This window comes from Triticum aestivum, chromosome 4A (assembly GCF_018294505.1).
Source record: "Triticum aestivum cultivar Chinese Spring chromosome 4A, IWGSC CS RefSeq v2.1, whole genome shotgun sequence".
Classification (NCBI taxonomy): Eukaryota; Viridiplantae; Streptophyta; class Magnoliopsida; order Poales; family Poaceae; genus Triticum; species Triticum aestivum.
In genome coordinates this window covers 573,442,822-573,463,015 of record NC_057803.1, presented here as the reverse complement: position 1 = coordinate 573,463,015, position 20,194 = coordinate 573,442,822, and the positions used below count along the sequence as shown (strand labels likewise).

The 20,194-nt window shown below is 45.9% G+C and overlaps 2 protein-coding genes across 2 annotated transcripts; both read right to left on the bottom strand.

Annotated features, from left to right (window-relative positions):
- Positions 1 to 271: 271 nt before the first annotated feature.
- Positions 272 to 2,633, bottom strand: LOC123087062 (uncharacterized). Its single transcript, XM_044508964.1, has 2 exons — positions 2,186 to 2,633; positions 272 to 2,041 (listed from the first exon to the last, which is right to left on the bottom strand). Exons 1-2 carry the CDS (start codon positions 2,283 to 2,285, stop codon positions 384 to 386), a joined length of 1,758 nt encoding a protein of 585 aa, XP_044364899.1. The 5' UTR covers positions 2,286 to 2,633; the 3' UTR covers positions 272 to 383.
- Positions 2,634 to 3,085: 452 nt separating this feature from the next.
- Positions 3,086 to 6,656, bottom strand: LOC123087064 (calcium load-activated calcium channel). Its single transcript, XM_044508965.1, has 2 exons — positions 5,930 to 6,656; positions 3,086 to 3,465 (listed from the first exon to the last, which is right to left on the bottom strand). Exon 1 carries the CDS (start codon positions 6,525 to 6,527, stop codon positions 5,931 to 5,933), a length of 597 nt encoding a protein of 198 aa, XP_044364900.1. The 5' UTR covers positions 6,528 to 6,656; the 3' UTR covers positions 3,086 to 3,465; position 5,930.
- Between the last annotated feature and the right edge of the window lie 13,538 nt (positions 6,657 to 20,194).

Genomic DNA, 20,194 nt, shown 5'->3' with positions numbered 1-20,194 from the left:
TTTGTAAAATAAGTGTCTTGACCTTAGTACAACTTTGTATTGAAGCTAGTACAAAGTTGAGACACTTATTTTGGAACGAAGGGAGTATTTGTTGTTTTGAAGAGGTTGCCCTCTTTAGTTGGAACTTCCATTGGGACTTCCGGTACCTCATCTGTACCAGTAGAATTTCTAATCAAGCGCGGGAGTTGTTTGCTAAAAAGAGTGACTTAGATTTCGAAGCTACTCCAATCTTCCGTAGGTGCTATCCGCGGTTTTGAAAAAGGTTGTCCTCTTTAGTTGGAACTTTTTCACTTCCATTGGACATTGGACGATACAAACGCTCACAATTCGAATACAATCGTCCCAACAATCAGGATATCAAGCCAACACACTTCACTCTACGCCTACCATCTTTCATCTCCCTCCCACATATTCTTCTCCTTGGGCCCGGTCGGCCCTTCCTCTTTGGAGAGCTCGTTCGGCATCTTGTTCAGCATGTTCTCCGCCGGACAACTGAGCCGCTGGGGCATACTCTTCACCATCCGCTCCGTCCCCGTCCTCGACCTGTAGATCACCGTCGGCCCCCACTCCCGCATGAACTGCAGCCACTGGGGCTCGGCCACGACGCCCTCTCCCAGGTACTCCGCCGCCACCACGCGGTACTTGACGCTGGAGTCGACGGACAGCTTGCTCCGGGCGGCCTCGTTCAGGATCCCGACCCCGAGCGCCGCCGAGCCCTGCAGGTACTCGCCGGCGCGCGGGTAGCTCGCGTGCCCGTTCCGGGACGAGTACACCGCAGGCCTGTTCCCCGCGGCGTACTCCAGCTTGGCCGCGTCCACCCACCTGCCCCCGCTGTGCTGCGAGTAGTAGACGGCCATGAGCTCGCCGGTGAAGTTGCTGACCCGGAGCGTGAAGTGCTCCCAGTCGCCGACGTGCTGCCCGGTCGTGCCCAGCGGGAGGTTGATCGGGCCGAGCTTCAGCCTGGCCGGGCCGTTGAACGGGCAGAATACCCACATGGCCACGTCGGTGCACGCCCCGCCCATCGCCGGCTTCACGTGCGCGTACAGCTCCGCGCTCTCGATGTCGCCGCGGATGACCGCCTGCCTCCTCTTGCCGCCCGGTATGTCCATCCAGTACTCCCCGTCGTTCCACCCTCCGCCCGGGAGGTTGGACCCCTCGGCGTCGATCTCCTCGCCGACGGCGCCTCCCCCTTTCTTGAAAATCTTGGCGCCGTTCTTGAAGTACCAGGCGACGGACGACGGCAGGTAGACCTCCTTCGGGTGGAAGTAGAGCGTGGGGCCGTAATGCTGGATCACGGCGTGCACCTGCTCCAGGGTCGGCATCGCCGACAGGTCGAGGTCGACGTTCTTGAGGCACGCGAGGCCCTGCTCGCCCGGGGCCGGGGAGGAGCACCCGTCCGCGGCGGCGCACCAGAAAGTGCCGGCGCCGATGCCCTTCTCCCGCATCCCTCTTTTCAGCGGCCTCACGCCACGCACGGCGAAGGCCTTGCCGGGCGACGCGGACGTCGGGCGCGTGAGCTGCAGGTGGAGCAGCGAGCCGTGCGGCTCGCACTCGTTGGTGAGGTCGGCGCGCACGCAGCCCACCGCGTCGAGCGGCGGCTTGCCGGGCTCCGTCGTGACGAGGATCCCGAGCGCCCGGTACCCCTCCGGCGGCACGGGGAGCCAGAAGTAGGCGTCGCTGCGGCCGTAGCCGACGCAAGAGCCCGCGCCCGCACTCGCGCCGGCGGCACCGGCAGTTGCGTGGAAGGCCCAGACGAGCTCATAGTCCCGCGGCGCGCGGAGGGGCGGCTCCGCGGAGCGCGGCGGGTCGGCGGCCCTGGCGACGATGAGGTGGCCGTGGAGTTTGCGGCTGTTGGGCTGGCAGTAGTGGCCGAGCAGGGTGAAGCCCTCGGGGACGCCGACCGGCCGGTAGAAGGTGGCGCCGTTGCAGCGCTGCAGCCGCGCCGACGGCGACAGGGTGCAGATTCTGTCGAAGGCCGTGGCCGCCGCGAGCTCCAGCTCCCCTCCGGCCACGCGGATCCTCCCCCGCGCGAACCCGCCACCTGCAACAATGGGAGAGGCACGTCGGTCGAACCCACACATCAATCAACGAATCAATGGAAACCAGAGCCTACTAGAGTAGAAACCAATAATGCAGGGAGGCGAAAGCGAAATCGAGGACGGGGACGGACGGTCGGCACGCGTACCTTGCGGCCACGTCGGGAGGGGCTCGGGGAAGGAGAAGGGCTCCGGCGCCGGGTCCTCGGCGGCGCCGGCGCCGGCGCGGCCAAAGTAGCGGCCCAGCATCTCTGTCTCGATTGGGTTCGTGCGGTGGTGTTTGGAGAGCAGAACGTGTCACCCAACCCGGATCGGCTAACCAACCACTACTCTACCTGGGATCTGGTGGAGACGACAAGATCTAGACCCGGCTGGCTTGGAGGGACAACTATCTATGCCAAAGCCATCCGGATGAGAACTTGAGAAGTGAACGGGATGATGCCTCGCTCGCACGCTGGGTTTTGGATGTGGTTTTGCTCCGATGGCAAGATGGGTATGATGCCGGGGCCCGGCCTCTGTGTGTCTGCCCCGCGCCAAAAGGCAAATGCAGATGCCCTGTCCGCACCAACCCTGGATTGGTGGATATACGGGTACTGAATAAACGCTGGCGTGCTCTTTTCCGCCCCCATTGGACGACGCATCCCAAGTTTCTGCATTGGGGAGGTCGTGGGGCCGCGCACCCTCTATTTCAAAATAAATAAAACCTAATCCTCGTTGACATTTTTTGATAAGAGAAACTTCACGAGTCGAGACTCGAACTCAGATGGGCTGGCAGCAACCTCAGCTGCCTAGCCAACGGGTCGACGCCCCGTCCTCACGCACCCTCTATTTCGAGGTGGCCCGTCCGTGCATGTTTTTGCCCGTCGGCGAGTGCGGTACACGACGGTCGGCGCCCAGATATTATTAGTACCTACTCGCAACTTTTGTGCACGGCGGAGCGGCTGGCACGTCGATATCGACACCGACCGTGCAAGGTAGATAGACAAGGCGGCGCTTGAACTGCCACTCTTGGCTTGAGGATCGAACATTGTCCGTGGCAACGACACAGGTGACACACAACAAAGCAAGCGTTGCAGAGGCAAACTAGCAATGGCAACCTTTTCCGTGGCAAGGACATAATAGAACCAATTTTGGTGATACTAGAACGACCGATGATAAAATACAGCTCTACGACAAACCCGACAACAGATTGCTTGGGGTGAACTCAAGAATGTTCATGATACAGCCAGCCTACGTACGGTTCATGCCTGCTTATCATGGGTGGAAGAAATGAATTGTATCATTACAGTATCTTCTAGTGTTTCTCCTCTGAGCGACTAGGTAGGTTATTTATCTTCCTTTCAGGGAAGCAACTCTTTCTGGGAGACCAACTCATATGCTTTGCTTCAGATCAGGGGCATCACATGTATGTATAGAGGGGATCATCAAGCTGCAAAAGGAGAGGGAATGTACCGGTTAGAGAATTGCAAATAAAGTTATGTGCCTGTCCTAAGGGCCAGTTCTTTTGGGCAATTCTCCCAGAATTGACCCCCTCCCCAGCTTCTCCCAGAATTGCCACTCCAGCTTCTCTAATTAGCTAGGAATTGTAAAAAAATATCAAGTGGCAATTCTGGGAGAAGTTGGGGAGGGGGTCAATTCTGGGAGAATTGCCCAAAAGAACTGGCCCTAAGTACCAAGTCTGGCACGCAACTGCAACACCTCTAATTGCTGCTGGCGATGCAAAATTACAGTATCTATTGATGCATGGTTCAAGGCAAAAAGATCACATGGGGACGCGTCTGCGGACGTATAAGGGCCCAAATTTGCCCAGCCCGGTTTGTAAGATGCTCTGCCTCTTAACAATGGACTAGCATATGCATACCCAAGTTCACGTACCTACATGCCAAAAGAAGAATTTGATAACACGGCAATAGTAATGAATATCTTACGAAGAAGTTGATCAGAAATGCCATTCCCCAAGAGTACGTAACCAACGGCATCTGAAGACGACTTCTCTCTAAGAAAATTGTGATCCATAAATCACTCTTCACCACATTCTGACAATGCAAAGAATGTGCCTCTAGAACTCAAGGGCTCAAACGCCCAGGCAGAGTAAAATCAAGCAAGTCGATTTGGGGTGGGGGTGTTTCAGAGAATATGATAGTATATCCTTTATTAAACTAAATATATTGATCGAGCAGCGATCGGTGTAGTAGTACAATATACTTACTCCGTTCCTAAATATAAGTCTTTTTAGATATTTTAATATGGATCACATACGGAGCAAAATGAGTGAATCCACACTCTAAAATGCGTCTATATACATCTGTATGTAGTCCATATTATAATCTCTAAAAGGACTTATAACGGAGGGAGTAGAATCTACTGCATTGATTTAGCAGTGTTGCAATAAGTCGATCAGTGATTGGTATTAGTACAATCTACAATATATCTACTGTATTTAGTAATATGTATTGGTAATATACCCCATGAATCACGTTCTTCTCAGGTCTGAAGAAGCAACCATTACTCATACAGTGCTATATTCTGATGAATCACTAAGTTGAGATACATTAAACCCACATGGCTTATGTGGTCAGCTATCTCAAAACTGAATATAAAAAATGTTAGCGTACATTGGAGAGGCAGTTTTTCCTGGAAAAAAAATGTTAGGATGCATGTCCACCGTCTATTAAGAACCCTCATTAATGAATCCTTTGGCTTGGTGTCTACTGTCTAGAGCCTAGCCTAAAACAAATAATCCTGATGATCAATGCACAGAATGATAGAAATCATGACAACTGTTAGGTTTAAAGGGTGTTCAACTATAGTGCACACTTCTTGGACATCGAAGCTAATAAACCCTTGTCCACATCAACAGACTAACACGAATTAGTTCAGATGGAGCTCAGCTGATCCTTAACAAAAGTATCAACACAAAATAGTTGTGAGAATTCTGAAAGCCAAAAGGCGATATATTCTCTGTTCCCCTGATACAGAGATTCAACACGTTCTCAGAAACACAAGGAAAAGCTAATGGGGCCTGCTACCGCAACTTCAAATTCGTAGACAGAACAAGGAGGAAACTAGCTAAATTGTAGAAATCATGACGACTGTTAGGTTACAAGGGTGTTTAACTGTAGTGCACACTTCTTGGACATCAAAGCTAAGAAACCCTTATCCACATCAACAGAGTAACATTAACTAGTCCAGATGGAGCTCAGTTGATCCATAACCAAAATACAAACACAAAATAGTTTGAGAATTCTCAAAGCCAAAAGGGGATATATTCTCTGTTCCCCTGATACCAAGATCCAACACGTTCTCAGAAACACAAGCAAAAGCTAATGGGGCCTGCTTCTACAACTTCAAATTCATAGACAAAACAAGGAGGAACACTAGCTAAACTGTTGTATTCTTGGACTACAGTCTAGATTCTATAATCTACACAAAACTGTTTCGATATACAGGCACATATCTAATGGCATTGAAGCACACTTCTGTATTCCAAAGTTCATGACAGTTAGATTAGGCGACAGTATCATTGAGTGTCCCACACGCCTTAGTGAACCGCACCCAAATCTGCAGATAGTTATTCTAGCCAATAATCAGAGTCATAAATCTCTATATTTTAGATTAGCACACGTGAACAAAAGCATCAAACCCAAGAATACGGCATCTAACAACTTAATGCAGCTTTAAGCCACTAATAATAGACGTAAATCTCATGCATCAATAGTCTGATCTTGCAAAAAGTCAAGCTCATAACTGCATCAGTGGATCCAGGATGCAATTTTAACAGAATCCACCATGCTGATCTATTCACTTGTATAAGATTCCAGAGGTGCGAAATCTAGCGCGCGTAGCAGCAGCGGAATAAAAATAAAAATAGAGCAAAAGGATCGATTTAGTACCTCAATTGGTTTTGGGATCGGGCATGGCGAAGAGGCCGCCGCCGGCCCCGGCGGCGGCGCGGGGCGGCGTGAAGCCGAGCAGCTTCTGGAGGTTGGTCCGTATGCTCATGGAGCAGAGGAAGTAGAGGAAGACCATGGCGCAGTCGGTGGGGTCGTTCCCGGGGAGGCCGCGGTGGCTCATGCGCTGCACGAGCGGGACGGGCGCGAAGGGCAGCTTGGCGACGGCGCGGCCCTCGAAGAGCGAGTTGAGGAGGCCGAAGACGACGAAGAGCACGGCGGCGACGACGGCGCCGGACTTGAGCTTGGCGAGGGAGAGCTCCCGCGAGGCGTCCTTGAGGCTGGACTCGACGCGGTCCATCTTCTTGGCCCGCGAGGAGGCCGGCTGGGAGGAGGGGGCCGCGCCGGTGCCGGAGGAGGTGGACTTCATGGAGTCGAGCTTGCGGGAGTGGCGCTCGATGGAGGCGCGGAGGGAGTTGTAGGTGGCGGTGCGGTAGATGAGGAGCCAGGAGATGGCCTCGCAGAGCACCGCCGTGGCGCCCGAGATGGCCACCACCGAGAGGCTGTCGCCGTAGCGGAGGGAGGAGAGCGCCGAGGCCATGGTTCTTCTGGTGGGCTCGTCGCCGCGGCCGGCCGGGGGGTGGGGTGGGGGTGGGAGAGGGACGGGGCAGAGAGATTTCGATTTGGCTGCGGGGAGGGAGGAAGCACCGCGTTCGGGATGTAGTTTGGGCAGTTGGTTGTTGTGCGCGTGCGGTTCGGCCGTGTGGGCTACGGACACTCGATTGAGGGCGGCGAGGTTGCGGCGTGGCGGCTGACATGCGGGCCCTGCGGGGAGTTGGGAGGAAACTTGAGATGGTCTCCTTGAAAAACCAAGAGCAACCTTGTTTGGAAGAAAAAAAAACACTAGGCTGTCAGTTTGATGGCTTGGAAGCATGTCAAGTGGTGTGTCCAGTCCAGTCGCCATGTGCTAGATGATTCCTTTGAATTTCAGCTTTTTTTATCTGATTTTCCTAAGTGTTGGAGAAAAATTACGCGAAAGGAAATTATGCTTCTACAAGGAGCATTCATAGAAGCACATGTTTCTTCCGCAAACAAAATACTATACGGAAGCACATATTTACTTCCGTAAGAAGTATAGTTGTGCTTCTAAAAAAAAGTGCTACCAGAGGAGCACAATTTGCTTTCGCGAGAAGGTGCAAAATGCCTAGACGAGGAGCACAGCATGTGCTCCAAAAAAAAGTTGAAAACCCTTGCTTTGGGGCTCCATTTATACTTTCGGGTTTTAGTTGTTGTTGTTTTGCGCAAATTGTTTTTTTTACGGTTTTTTTGTATTCATTTTTATTTTTATGAAAAAAATTCATCGAAACCTACCAAAAAAATGTTTGGGCTTTAGACACATGGTTCATGAGATAAAAATGTTTTGAATAGAAAAATCTACCAAAAAACGAAAACACCCAGATTGCAACAAGTCATGCCTAGCCTGAGAAGGTAGGGTGACATTTGTAAGGGATCCCCTTAATATAACTAGTGATTTCATTGAAAACCTATTTGCCGCCGCTGTGGCAAACCATCAAGGCACACCTATTGCTCGTATATTCCCTCAAAGAAAAAAAAAATATTGCTCGTATATGGGCCGGCCCACGTGTCAGTTTTGTATGTGTGAGTAGTCTGCTTTTAGGACCCTAGATGGTTCCTGAAACTAAACCAGTTTTTTATTGCGGTTTTCAGTTGTATTTTACAAAATGTTTGGCTTTTTAAAAAAAATTGAAATTTTGAATTTTGTTAATGTTTCTAAAAAGTGTTTAATTTTTCTATGTTCATAATTTCAAAAAAATGTGTTTCAATTTTTTTGTTTGAAGATTCAAAAAATGTACTTGTTTTTAAAAATATGTTCACAAATTCAAAAGGTGGTCATGGTTTCAAACAATTTTGGAATTCTAAAACATCTTCTTATTTTTTGCAAATTATTCACTAATTTAAAAGGATGTTCACAAATTTTAAAAGTGTTTGCATTTAAAAGATTATCCACTTTGAAAAAAATCATGTTTTTTTAAATATTGTTTGGGATCTGTACCATCCCGAATCTCATCAGCTCGAGTGGCAAGCAGCGCGCGCTCGCGAGCATGATCTCCTATGCTTGGTACACCTCGCATGCATAAATTTTTGCGGAGTTTTCGGCTGCGTTTGGCAACAAGGTATTTTCAAAGTTTTCTGATAATACTGCGGTTTTTGAAAAGAAAACAATTCTTTTGAATACTTTGATGCGTTTGGCTTTAGAAAAAACTGAAATTTTATAAACCACGGTATCCCAGAAACCATGGTATTTTTGCTGTATCGAAAAAGAGGTCTGGACCTCTTTTTTCTAAACCGAACGAAGCGCAATCGACGTCGCCGTCTACGTCGAGATAATTATACCTGATGAGATCGCTTCCTACTTTTTCTCTGTCTGTTATCTCGTAAACCAATATCTATTATATCTCCTGCTTATTAGCCGAATTCGTTTGATCGTGTACGTATAGTCGGTCTCTTGGGTGATTCTTCTTCCAGCCGGGAGTACAAAGGGCGCACGTACGTGCACATAGAACTTTGACCCGACTGGAAGTACATGCACGTATAGAAATAATATGATTACTGAACTTAAATTGCCACGTGCTCTTGGTCAATCATGTACGTCCTGTTTAAATACTTGGTCAAAACTTTGGTAAAACAGCAGCAGCCAAACACATGTAAGACTGAGAAAAACATTGGTTTTAAGAAACTGCAGTATTCCTTGCCCATCCATCAGAATACTACGGTTTTCAATTACCACAGTTTTCTAAAAACTTTGCTGCCAAACTAGGCCTTCACTGTTTTTCAGGCCATAGTATTACTCACCCTGCTAGGCTAGCCCAGTCGGCCACTGCCTATGCGAATGGGCCACTATTTTGGTGCAAAACACGTCAAATAGGACCTCCTGGTTTCCTTCGCCCCTTGGTGTAGCTGGTTAATAAACTTTTTTCTTTAGAGAAAGCTTTAAATGATCCTGGCTTTGAATTTATGAAGCATAAATCAGTTAGGAAACAAAACAGTTGAATAGATGCATTGGGGTTACTGGAGGAAAACCCGCGTCAAGTAGTCGGGGCTTCAGCGCCCACGATTGGGTTGGCCTGTTTTCCTTTTTTTTCTGTTTCTATTTTCTTTCCTATTTATTTTTTATTATTTTCTTAAGAAATTTTAAAAAGTTTGTGGTTTTTATTTTTTTCAAAATTTTAGATTTTTTTTTTCAATTCTGTTTATAAATTGAAAAAATAGAATTTTGAAAATTGTTCGCTTCTTTTTAGAAAATGTTCGAAATTTGTCAGAGGAATGGATGTATTTATCTGACAAATATTTCCGGATGGAGGGAGTATTATTTTGAAAGTTTGTTCACAAATTAAAACATGTTCAATTGTTCAAATGTGTTCACAATATTTTAAAAAAATGTTATCAAATTATGTTTGTAAATTTAGAAATTTTTGGGGGAATTTTTGAAAAATGTGTTTTCCCAAAATCTGCACTTTTTCATAAAACATTCCCAATTAAAAAAAATCCAAATTTCAAACTTCCATCTATCTTTGGAGATAGTTCATTACAGTTTCGTGGTCTTAAGCAACCAGTAACGCCCATCGGTTCTAGTGGCTAACAACATTCATTCAGCAACGAGAGGTCATGAGTTTGATCCCAGGCGATTGCTACTTTTTGACGACTGTTACGACCCACACAATACAACTACGCGTCTGCCAATGGGCCGGCCTAGTCGAAGGTTATCCCCTATGCGGCGCTCGGCAATCGGTGGTAACTAGCGTCATATAGAAGCTCCCGTTGCTAGAAATCAAACTCACTACATCTATAACAAGATACAAAGAATTGGAAAATAAAGAGCACAACTTGCTAAAGATGTAGCACTCCACGCAATGACACCGAAGAAATCTTGGCTGTAGAAGCAAAGCAAGGCACAACCGACCTGTTGGGGAACGTAGCAGAAATTCAAAAAAATTTCTACGTGTCACCAAGATCTATCTATGGAGAAATCAGCAACGAGGGGAAGGAAAGTGCATCTACATACCCTTGTAGATCGCTATGCGGAAGCGTTCAAGTGAACGGGGTTGATGGAGTCGTACTCGTCGTGATCCAAATCACCGGAGATCCTAGTGCCGAACGGACGGCACCTCCGCGTTCAACACACGTACAGCCCGGTGACGTCTCCCATGCCTTGATCCAGCAAGGAGACAGGGAGAGGTTGAGGAAGACTCCATCCAGCAGCAGCACAACGGCGTGGTGGTGGTGGAGGAGCGTGGTACTCCAGCAGGGCTTCGCCAAGCACCGCAAGAGACGAGGAGGGAGAGGGGTAGAGTTGCGCCAAGAAGGAGAGAAACTCGTGTGTATTGGGCAGCCCATACCTCAACTATATATAGGGGAAGGGGAGGGGCTGCGCCCCCACCTAGGGTTCCCTCCCTAGGGGTGGCGGCAGCCCCCTAGATCCCATCTAGGGGCGGCCAAGGGGAGGGGAGAGGGGGAGGCGCACCAGTGTGGGCCTTAGGGCCCATCTGCCCTAGGGTTTGCCCCATTTCCCTCTTCCCTGCGCCTTGGGCCTTGGTGGGGGGCGCACTAGCCCATCTAGGGCTGGTCCCCTCCCACACTTAGCCCATGCAGCCCTCCGGGGCTCGTGGCCCCACTTGGTGGACCCCCGGAACCCTCCCGGTGGTCCCGGTACGTTACCGATAAAACCCGAAACTTTTCCGGTGACCAAAACAGGACTTCCCATATATAAATCTTTACCTCCGGACCATTCCGGAACTCCTCGTGACATCCAGGATCTCATCCGGGACTCCGAACAACATTTGGTAACCACATACAAACTTCCTTTATAACCCTAGCGTCATCGAACCTTAAGTGTGTAGACCCTATGGGTTCGGGAACCATGCAGACATGACCGAGACGTTCTTCGGTCAATAACCAACAGCGGGATCTGGATACCCATGTTGGCTCCCACATGTTTCACGATGATCTCATCGGATGAACCACGATGTCGAGGATTCGATCAATCCCGTATTCAATTCCCTTTGTCTAGCGGTATTGTACTTGCCCGAGATTCGATCGTCGGTATCCCGATACCTTGTTCAATCTCGTTACTGGCAAGTCTCTTTACTCGTTCTGTAACACATCATCCCGTGATCAACTCCTTGATCACATTGTGCACATTATGATGATGTCCTACCGAGTGGGCCCAGAGATACCTCTTCGTTTACACGGAGTGACAAATCCCAGTCTCGATTCGTGCCAACCCAACAGACACTTTCGGAGATACCTGTAGTGTACCTTTATAGCCACCCAGTTACGTTGTGACGTTTGGCACACCCAAAGTATTCCTACGGTATCCGGGAGTTGCACAATCTCATGGTCTAAGGAAACGATACTTGACATTAGAAAAGCTTTAGCATACGAACTACATGATCTTTGTGCTAGGCTTATGATTGGGTCTTGTCCATCACATCATTCTCCTAATTATGTGATCCCGTTATCAACGACATCCAATGTCCATGGTCAGGAAACCGTAACCATCTATTGATCAACGAGCTAGTCAACTAGAGGCTTACTAGGGACATGGTGTTGTCTATGTATCCACACATGTATCTGAATTTCCTATCAATACAATTCTAGCATGGATAATAAACAATTATCATGAACAAGGAAATATAATAATAACTAATTTATTATTGCCTCTAGGGCATATTTCCAACAGTCTCCCACTTGCACTAGAGTCAATAATCCAGTTCACATCGATATGTGATTAACACTCAAGGTCACATCCCCATGTGACTAACACCCAAAGAGTTTACTAGAGTCAATAATCTAGTTCACATTACCATGTGATTAACACTCGATGAGTTCTGGGTTTGATCATGTTATGCTTGTGAGAGATGTTATAGTCAACGGGTCTGAATCTTTCAGATCCGTATGTACTTCGCAAATTTCTATGTCATCTTGTAGATGCAACTACTACGCTACATTTGGAGCTATTCCAAATAACTGTTCTACTTGGAGCTATTCTAAATTGTTGCTCCATTATACGCATCCGGTATCTCTACTCAGAGCTATCCGGATAGGTGTTAAGCTTGCATCGACGTAACCCTTTACGACGAACTCTTTTACCACCTCCATAATCAAGAAAATTCCTTAGTCCACTAGTTACTAAGGATAAATTTGACCGCTGTCCTGTGATCCATTCTTTGATCTCTCTTGTACCCCTTGACTGACTCATGGCAAGGCACACTTCAGGTGCGGTACACAGCATAGCATACTGTAGAGCCTACGTCTTAAGCATAGGGGACGACCTTCGTCCTTTCTCTCTATTCTGCCGTGGTCGAGCTTTAAGTCTTAACTTCATACCTTACAACTCAGGCAAGAACTCCTTCTTTGACTGATCTATCTTGAATGCCTTCAAGATCATGTCAAGGTATGTGCTCATTTGAAAGTACCATTAAGCGTTTTGATCTATCCTTATAGATCTTGATGCTCAATGCTCAAGTAGCTTAATCCAGGCTTTCCATTGAAAAACACTTTCCAAATAACCCTATATGCTTTCCAGAAATTCTACGTCATTTTCTGATCAACAATATGTCAACAACATATACTCATCAGAAATTCTATAGTGCTCCCACTCACTTCTTTGGAAATACAAGTTTCTCATAAACTTTGTATACACCCAAAATCTTTGATCATCATCAAAGCGTATATTCCAACTCCGAGATGCTTACTCCAGTCCTGAGAAGGATTGCTGGAGCTTTGCATACTTATTAGCATCTTTCAGGATTGACAAAACTTTCCGGTTGTATCACATACAACCTTTCCTCAAGAAAATCTTCGAGGAAACAATGTTTCGACATCCTATCTGCAAGATTTCATAAATAATGCAGTAATCGCTAATATAATTCCAACAGACTCTTAGCATCGCTGCGAGTGAGAAAGTCTCACCGTAGTCAACTCCTTGAACTTGTCGGGAAACTTCTTAATGACAAGTCGAGCTTTCTTAATGGTGACATTTACCATCATTGTCCGTCTTCCTTTTAAGATCCATATGTACCTAACAGCATTACGACCATCAAGTAGTTCTTCCAAAGTCTACACTTTGTTTTCATATATGGATCCTCTCTCGGATTATATGGCCTCGAGCCATTTTGGAATCCAGGCCTACCATCGCTTCTCCATAGCTCGTAGGTTCATTGTTGTCCAGCAACATGACTTCCAAGACAGGATTACGTACCACTCTGAAGTAGTACGCATCCTTGTCATCCCACGAGGTTTGGTAGTGACTTGATCTGAAGTTTCATGATCACTATCATAAGCTTCCACTTCAATTGGTGTAGGTTCCACAGGAACAACTCCCTGTGCCCTGCCACACACTAGTTGAAGAGATGGTTCAATAACCTCATCAAGTCTCCACCATCCTCCCACTCAATTCTTTCGAGAGAAACTTTTTCTCGAGAAAGGACCTGATTCAAGAAACAATCCCTTATTGCTTTCAGATCTGAGATAGGAGGTATACCCAACTGTTTTGGATGTCCTATGAAGATGCATTTATCCGCTTTGGGTTCGAGCTTATCAGCCTGAAACTTTTTCACATAAGCGTCGCAGCCCCAAACTTTTAAGAAATGACAACTTAGGTTTCTCTAAACCATAGTTCATACGGTGTCATCTCATCGGAATTACGTGGTGCCCTATTTAAAGTGAATGTGGTTGTCTCTAATGCCTAACCCATAAACTATCGTGGTAATTCGATAAGAGACATCATGGTATGCATCATATCCAATAGGGTGCAGTTATGATGTTCGGACACACCATCACACTATGGTGTTCCAGGCTGTATCAGTTGTGAAACAATTTCCACAATGTCTTAATTCTGTGCCAAACTCGTAATTCAGATATTCATCTCTATGATCATATCATAGATACTTTATCCTCTTGTCACGACGATCTTTCAACTTCACCCTGAAATTACTTGAACCTTTCAATAATTCAGACTCGTGATTCATCAAGTAAATATACTCAACATCTACTCAAATCATCTGTGAAGTAAGAACATAACGATATCCACTACACGCCTCAGCACTCATTGGACTGCACACATCAAAATGTATTACTTCCAACAAGTTGCTTTCCAGTTCCATTTTGCTGAAAACGAGGCTTTTAGTCATCTTGCCCATGTGGTATGATTTGCATGTCTCAAGTGATTCAAAATCAAGTGAGTTCAAACAGTCCATTTGCATGGAGTTTCTTCATGCATATACACCAATAGACATGGTTTGCATGTCTCAAACTTTTCAAAACGAGTGAGCCCAAAGATCCATCAACATGGAGCTTCTTCATGCGTTTTATACCGATATGAATTACGTGGCAGTGCCACAAGTAGGTGGTACTATCATTACTATCTTATGTCTTTTGGCATGGACATGTGTATCACTACGATCGAGATTCAATAAACCATTCATTTTAGGTGCAAGACCATTGAAGGTATTATTCAAATAAACAAAGTAACCATTATTCTCCTTAAATGAATAACCGTATTGCGATAGACATAATCCAATCATGTCTATGCTCAACGCGAACACCAATCTCGATGGTAGAGGGAGCGTGCGATGCTTGATCACATCAAGCTTGGAAAAACTTCCAACACATATATTGCCAGCTCACCTTTAGCTAGTCTCCGTTTACTCCGCAGCCTTTTATTTCGAGTTTACTAACATTTAGCAACCGAACCGGTATCTAATACCATGGTGCTACTAGGAGTACTAGTAAAGTACACATTAACACAATGTATATCCAATATACTTCTATCGACCTTGCCAGCCTTCTCATCTACCAAGTATCTAGGGTAATTCTGCTCCAGTGGCTGTTCCCCTTATTACAGAAGCACTTAGTCTCGGGTTTGGGTTCAACCTTGGGTTTCTTCACTAGAGCAGCAACTGATTTGCCGTTTCATGAAGTATCCCTTCTTGCCCTTGCCCTTCTTGAAACTAGTGGTTTCACCAACCATCAACAATTGATGCTCCTTCTTGATTTCTACTTTTGTGGTGTCAAACATCGCGAATATCTCAAAGATCATCATATATGTCCTCGATATGTTATAGTTCATGACGAAGCTCTAGCAGCTTGGTGGTAATGACTTCGGAGAAACATCACTATCTCATCTGGAAGATCAACTCCCACTCGATTCAAATGATTGTTGTACTCAGACAATCTGAGCACAAGCTCAACAATTGAGCTTTTCTCCCTTAGTTTGTAGGCTAAGAAAATCGTCGGAGGTCTTATACCTCTTGACGTGGGCACGAGCCTGAAATCCCAATTTCAGCCCTCGAAACATCTCATATGTTTCGCGACATTTCAAAACGTCTTTGGTGCCTCAACTCTAAACCGTTTAACTGAACTATCACGTAGTTATCAAAATGTGTATGTCAGATGTTCGCAACATCCACAGACAACGTTCGAGGTTCAGCACACTGAGTGGTGCATTAAGGACATAAGCCTTCTTATGAAGCAATGAGGACAATCCTAGTCCGCATAATTGCTACTATCAACTTTCAACTAAATTTTCTCTAGGAACATATCTAAACAGTAGAACTGAAGCGTGTGCTACGACATAATTTGCGAAGACCTTTTGACTATGTTCAGGATAATTAAGTTCATCTTATGAACTCCCACTCAGATAGACATCCCTCTAGTCATCTAAGTGATTACATGATCCGAGTCAACTAGGCCGTGTCCGATCATCACGTGAGACGGACTAGTCAACATCGGTGAACATCTTCATGTTGATCGTATCTACCATACGACTCATGCTCGAACTTTCGGTCTTGTGTGTTCCGAGGCCATGTCTGTACATGCTAGGCTCGTCAAGTCAACCTAAGTGTTTGCATGTGTTCCGAGGCCATGTCTGTACATGCTAGGCTCGTCAACACCCGTTGTATTCGAACGTAAGAATCTATCACACCCGATCATCACGTGGTGCTTCGAAACGACGAACTTTCGCAGTGGTGCACAGTTAGGGGGAACACTTTCTTGAAATTTTAGTGAGGGATCATCTTATTTACTACCGTCGTTCTAAGCAAATAAGATGTATAAACATGATAAACATCACATGCAATCAAATAGTGACATGATATGGCCAATATCACTTTGCTCCTTTTAATCTCCATCTTCGGGGCTCCATGATCATCATCGTCACCGGCATGACACCATGATCTCCATCATCATGATCTCCATCATCGTGTCTTCATGAAGTTGTCTCGCCAACTATTACTTCTACTACTACAGCTAACGGTTAGCAATAAAGTAAAGTAATTACATGATGTTTATGTTGACACACAGGTCATAAATAAATAAAGACAACTCCTATGGCTCCTGCCGGTTGTCATATTCATCGACATGCAAGTCGTGATTCCTATTACAAGAACATGATCAATCTCATACATCACATATCATTCATCACATTCTTCTTGGCCATATCACATCACATAGCATACCCTGCAAAAACAAGTTAGGCGTCCTCTAATTATTGTTTGCATGTTTTACGTGGCTGCTATGAGTTTCTAGCAAGAACGTTTCTTACCTACGCAAAAAACCACAACGTGATATGCCAATTGCTATTTACCCTTCATAAGGACCCTTTTCATCGAATCCGATCCGACTAAAGTGGGAGAGACAGACACCCGCCAGCCACCTTATGCAACTAGTGCATGTCAGTCGGTGGAACCGTCTCACGTAAGCGTACGTGTAAGGTTGGTCCGGGCCGCTTCATCCCACAATGCCGCCGAATCAAGATTGGACTAGTAACGGTAAGCATATTGAACAAAATCAACGCCCACAACTACTTTGTGTTCTACTCGTGCATAGTAACTACGCATAGACCTAGCTCATGATGCCACTGTTGGGGAACATAGCAGAAATTCAAAAATTTTCCTACGTGTCACCAAGATCTATCTATGGAGAAACCAGCAACGAGGGGAAGGAGAGTGCATCTACATACCCTTGTAGATCGCTATGCGGAAGCGTCCAAGTGAACGGGGTTGATGGAGTCGTACTCGTCGTGATCCAAATCACCGGAGATCCTAGTGCCGAACGGACGGCACCTCCGCGTTCAACACACGTACAGCCCGGTGACGTCTCCCATGCCTTGATCCAGCAAGGAGACAGGGAGAGGTTGAGGAAGACTCCATCCAGAAGCAGCACAACGGCGTGGTGGTGGAGGAGCATGGTACTCCAGCAGGGCTTCGCCAAGCACCGCAAGAGACGAGGAGGGAGAGGGGTAGAGTTGCGCCAAGAAGGAGAGAAACTCGTGTGTAGTGGGCAGCCCATACCTCAACTATATATAGGGGAAGGGGAGGGGCTGCACCCCCACCTAGGGTTCCCTCCCTAGGGGTGGCGGCAGCCCCCTAGATCCCATCTAGGGGCGGCCAAGGGGAGGGGAGAGGGGGAGGCGCACCAGGGTGGGCCTTAGGGCCCATCTGCCCTAGGGTTTGCCCCCTTTCCCTCTTCCCTGCGCCTTGGGCCTTGGTGGGGGGCGCACCAGCCCATCTGGGGCTGGTCCCCTCCCACACTTAGCCCATGCAGCCCTCCTGGGCTCGTGGCCCCACTTGGTGGACCCCCGGGACCCTCCCGGTGGTCCCGGTACGTTACCGATAAAACCCGAAACTTTTTCGGTGACCAAAACAAGACTTCCCATATATAAATCTATACCTCCGGACCATTCCGGAACTCCTCGTGACGTCCGGAATCTCATCCGGGACTCCAGACAACATTCGGTAACCACATACAAACTTCCTTTATAACCCTAGCGTCATCGAACCTTAAGTGTGTAGACCCTACGGGTTCGGGAACCATGCAGACATGACCGAGACGTTCTCTGGTCAATAACCAACAGCGGGATCTGGATACCCATGTTGGCTCCCACATGTTTCACGATGATCTCATCGGATGAACCACGATGTCGAGGATTCGATCAATCCCGTATTCAATTCCCTTTGTCTAGCGGTATTGTACTTGCCCGAGATTCGATCGTCGGTATCCCGATACCTTGTTCAATCTCGTTACTGGCAAGTCTCTTTACTCGTTCCGTAACACATCATCCCGTGATCAACTCCTTGATCACATTGTGCACATTATGATGATGTCCTACCGAGTGGGCCCAGAGATACCTCTCTGTTTACACGGAGTGACAAATCCCAGTCTCGATTCGTGCCAACCCAACAGACACTTTCGGAGATACCTGTAGTGTACCTTTATAGCCACCCAGTTACGTTGTGACGTTTGGCACACCCAAAGTATTCCTACGGTATCCGGGAGTTGCACAATCTCATGGTCTAAGGAAACGATACTTGACATTAGAAAAGCTTTAGCATACGAACTACATGATCTTTGTGCTAGGCTTATGATTGGGTCTTGTCCATCACATCATTCTCCTAATGATGTGATCCCGTTATCAACGACATCCAATGTCCATGGTCAAGAAACCGTAACCATCTATTGATCAACGAGCTAGTCAACTAGAGGCTTACTAGGGACATGGTGTTGTCTATGTATCCACACATGTATCTGAGTTTCCTATCAATACAATTCTAGCATGGATAATAAACGATTATCATGAACAAGGAAATATAATAATAACTAATTTATTATTGCCTCTAGGGCATATTTCCAACACGACCATCCCAGAGGAGTTATGATCCAGGATGCCAAAATGCTTGCATAAAAGGTGTCATCATTGCATGAGATACTTCATGAATCTAGAAAAAAGAAATAACAAGGGGTTGTCAAGGTTTACTTTGAGAAGACTTATGATAAAGTAAACTAAAATTTCCTCTTCCATGGTCTGGAAGATAGAGGCTTAGTGATTAGTGGCTGGGCTGGTTTAAGACTATCATCTCAAGCAAGTATTACCAGAAATTATTTCCGAAGAACAGTCCGCTTTTGTGCCAGGAAGGTTGATCACTGACAATATCATTACGACATATGAATGCTTGCATTTAATGAAGAGGAACAAAGCAAAGAAAAACCAGCATTGTGCCCTCAAACTGGACATGATGAAAGTCTACGACAGAGTCGACTGGGCATATTTACAAGCCATTATGATTAAACTAGGCTTCACCTCTGGATGGGTGGACATTGTTATGGAAATGGTAAGCTCGGTAAATTTTCCAGTTCTGTTTAATGGGAAGAAATTTTAAAAATATTTGTGTTTTTTCAAATTTTTAGAAAATGTTGTTTTTTTCAATTTTGTTTAGAAACTGAAAAAAATAGAATTTTGAAAACTGTTTGCTTCTTTAAAAAATTGAAATTTCAAAACAAAACAATAGAATTTTTAAAAAATACTCCTTTCGTCTGGTAATGTTTGTTAGAGAAATGGACGTATCATCTATACGATACATCCATTTTTATCCATTTCTGTGACAAGTATTTCTAGATGGAGGGAGTATTATTTTAAAAGTTTGTTCACAAATTAAAACATGTTCAATTGTTCAAAATTTGTTCGCAGTATTTAGAAAATGTTCATGTTTTCAAATTTTGTTCGTAAATTTAGAAAAATTTGGGAAATCTTTTTAAAAAAGTGTTTTCAAAAAACCATCACTTTTTCATAAAACACTCTCAATTTAAAAAAAATGCAAATTTCAAACTTCCATCTATCTTTGGAGATAGTTCATTATAGTGTCACACAATACATGCATCGACGCGTTTGCCAATGCGTCGGCCTAGTCGGGGGTTGTCCCATGTGCGGTGCTCGACAATTGGTCATAATGAGCATCGTATAGGAGCTCCCGTTGCTAGAAAGCAAACTCACTACTTCTATAAAAAGAAACAAAGAAAAGGAAAAAAACAAAGCAGAAATCGAACTCGGTGCCCAGGCTCATCTGCTTCCGCTCAGAAAAAAAATCAAAATAAATACTAGAAAAATTCAAAAAAAATCTAATTTTTTTGGGGTGGTAGATAATTTGATGCGTGAGGTCCGCTCTAAATTTCAACTCATTTGAACACCTGAGCAGCTCTCAGCGAAAAAGACAAATCGGGTCAAAACAGTGCGTGAACAGTAAACATTTTTACAGACCCCGATTTTGTCCTTTTTCTCCGAGAGTTGCTCAGATGTCTAAATGAGTTGAAACTTGATGCGGGCCTCACGCATCAAATTATCTACCACCCAAAAAAACTTGGATTTTTTTGAATTTTTTTAGCATTTGTTTTGATATATTTTTTCTGAGAGGG

Excerpts from the sequence above, each read along its gene's own strand:
- LOC123087062 (XM_044508964.1), bottom strand. The coding sequence starts at position 2,285 with ATGCTGGGCCGCTACTTTGGCCGCGCCGGCGCCGGCGCCGCCGAGGAC. Across the intron at positions 2,042-2,185 it reads CCTCCCGACGTGGCCGCAAG|GTGGCGGGTTCGCGCGGGGG; the intron begins GTACGCGTGCCG and ends CCATTGTTGCAG.
- LOC123087064 (XM_044508965.1), bottom strand. The coding sequence starts at position 6,527 with ATGGCCTCGGCGCTCTCCTCCCTCCGCTACGGCGACAGCCTCTCGGTG.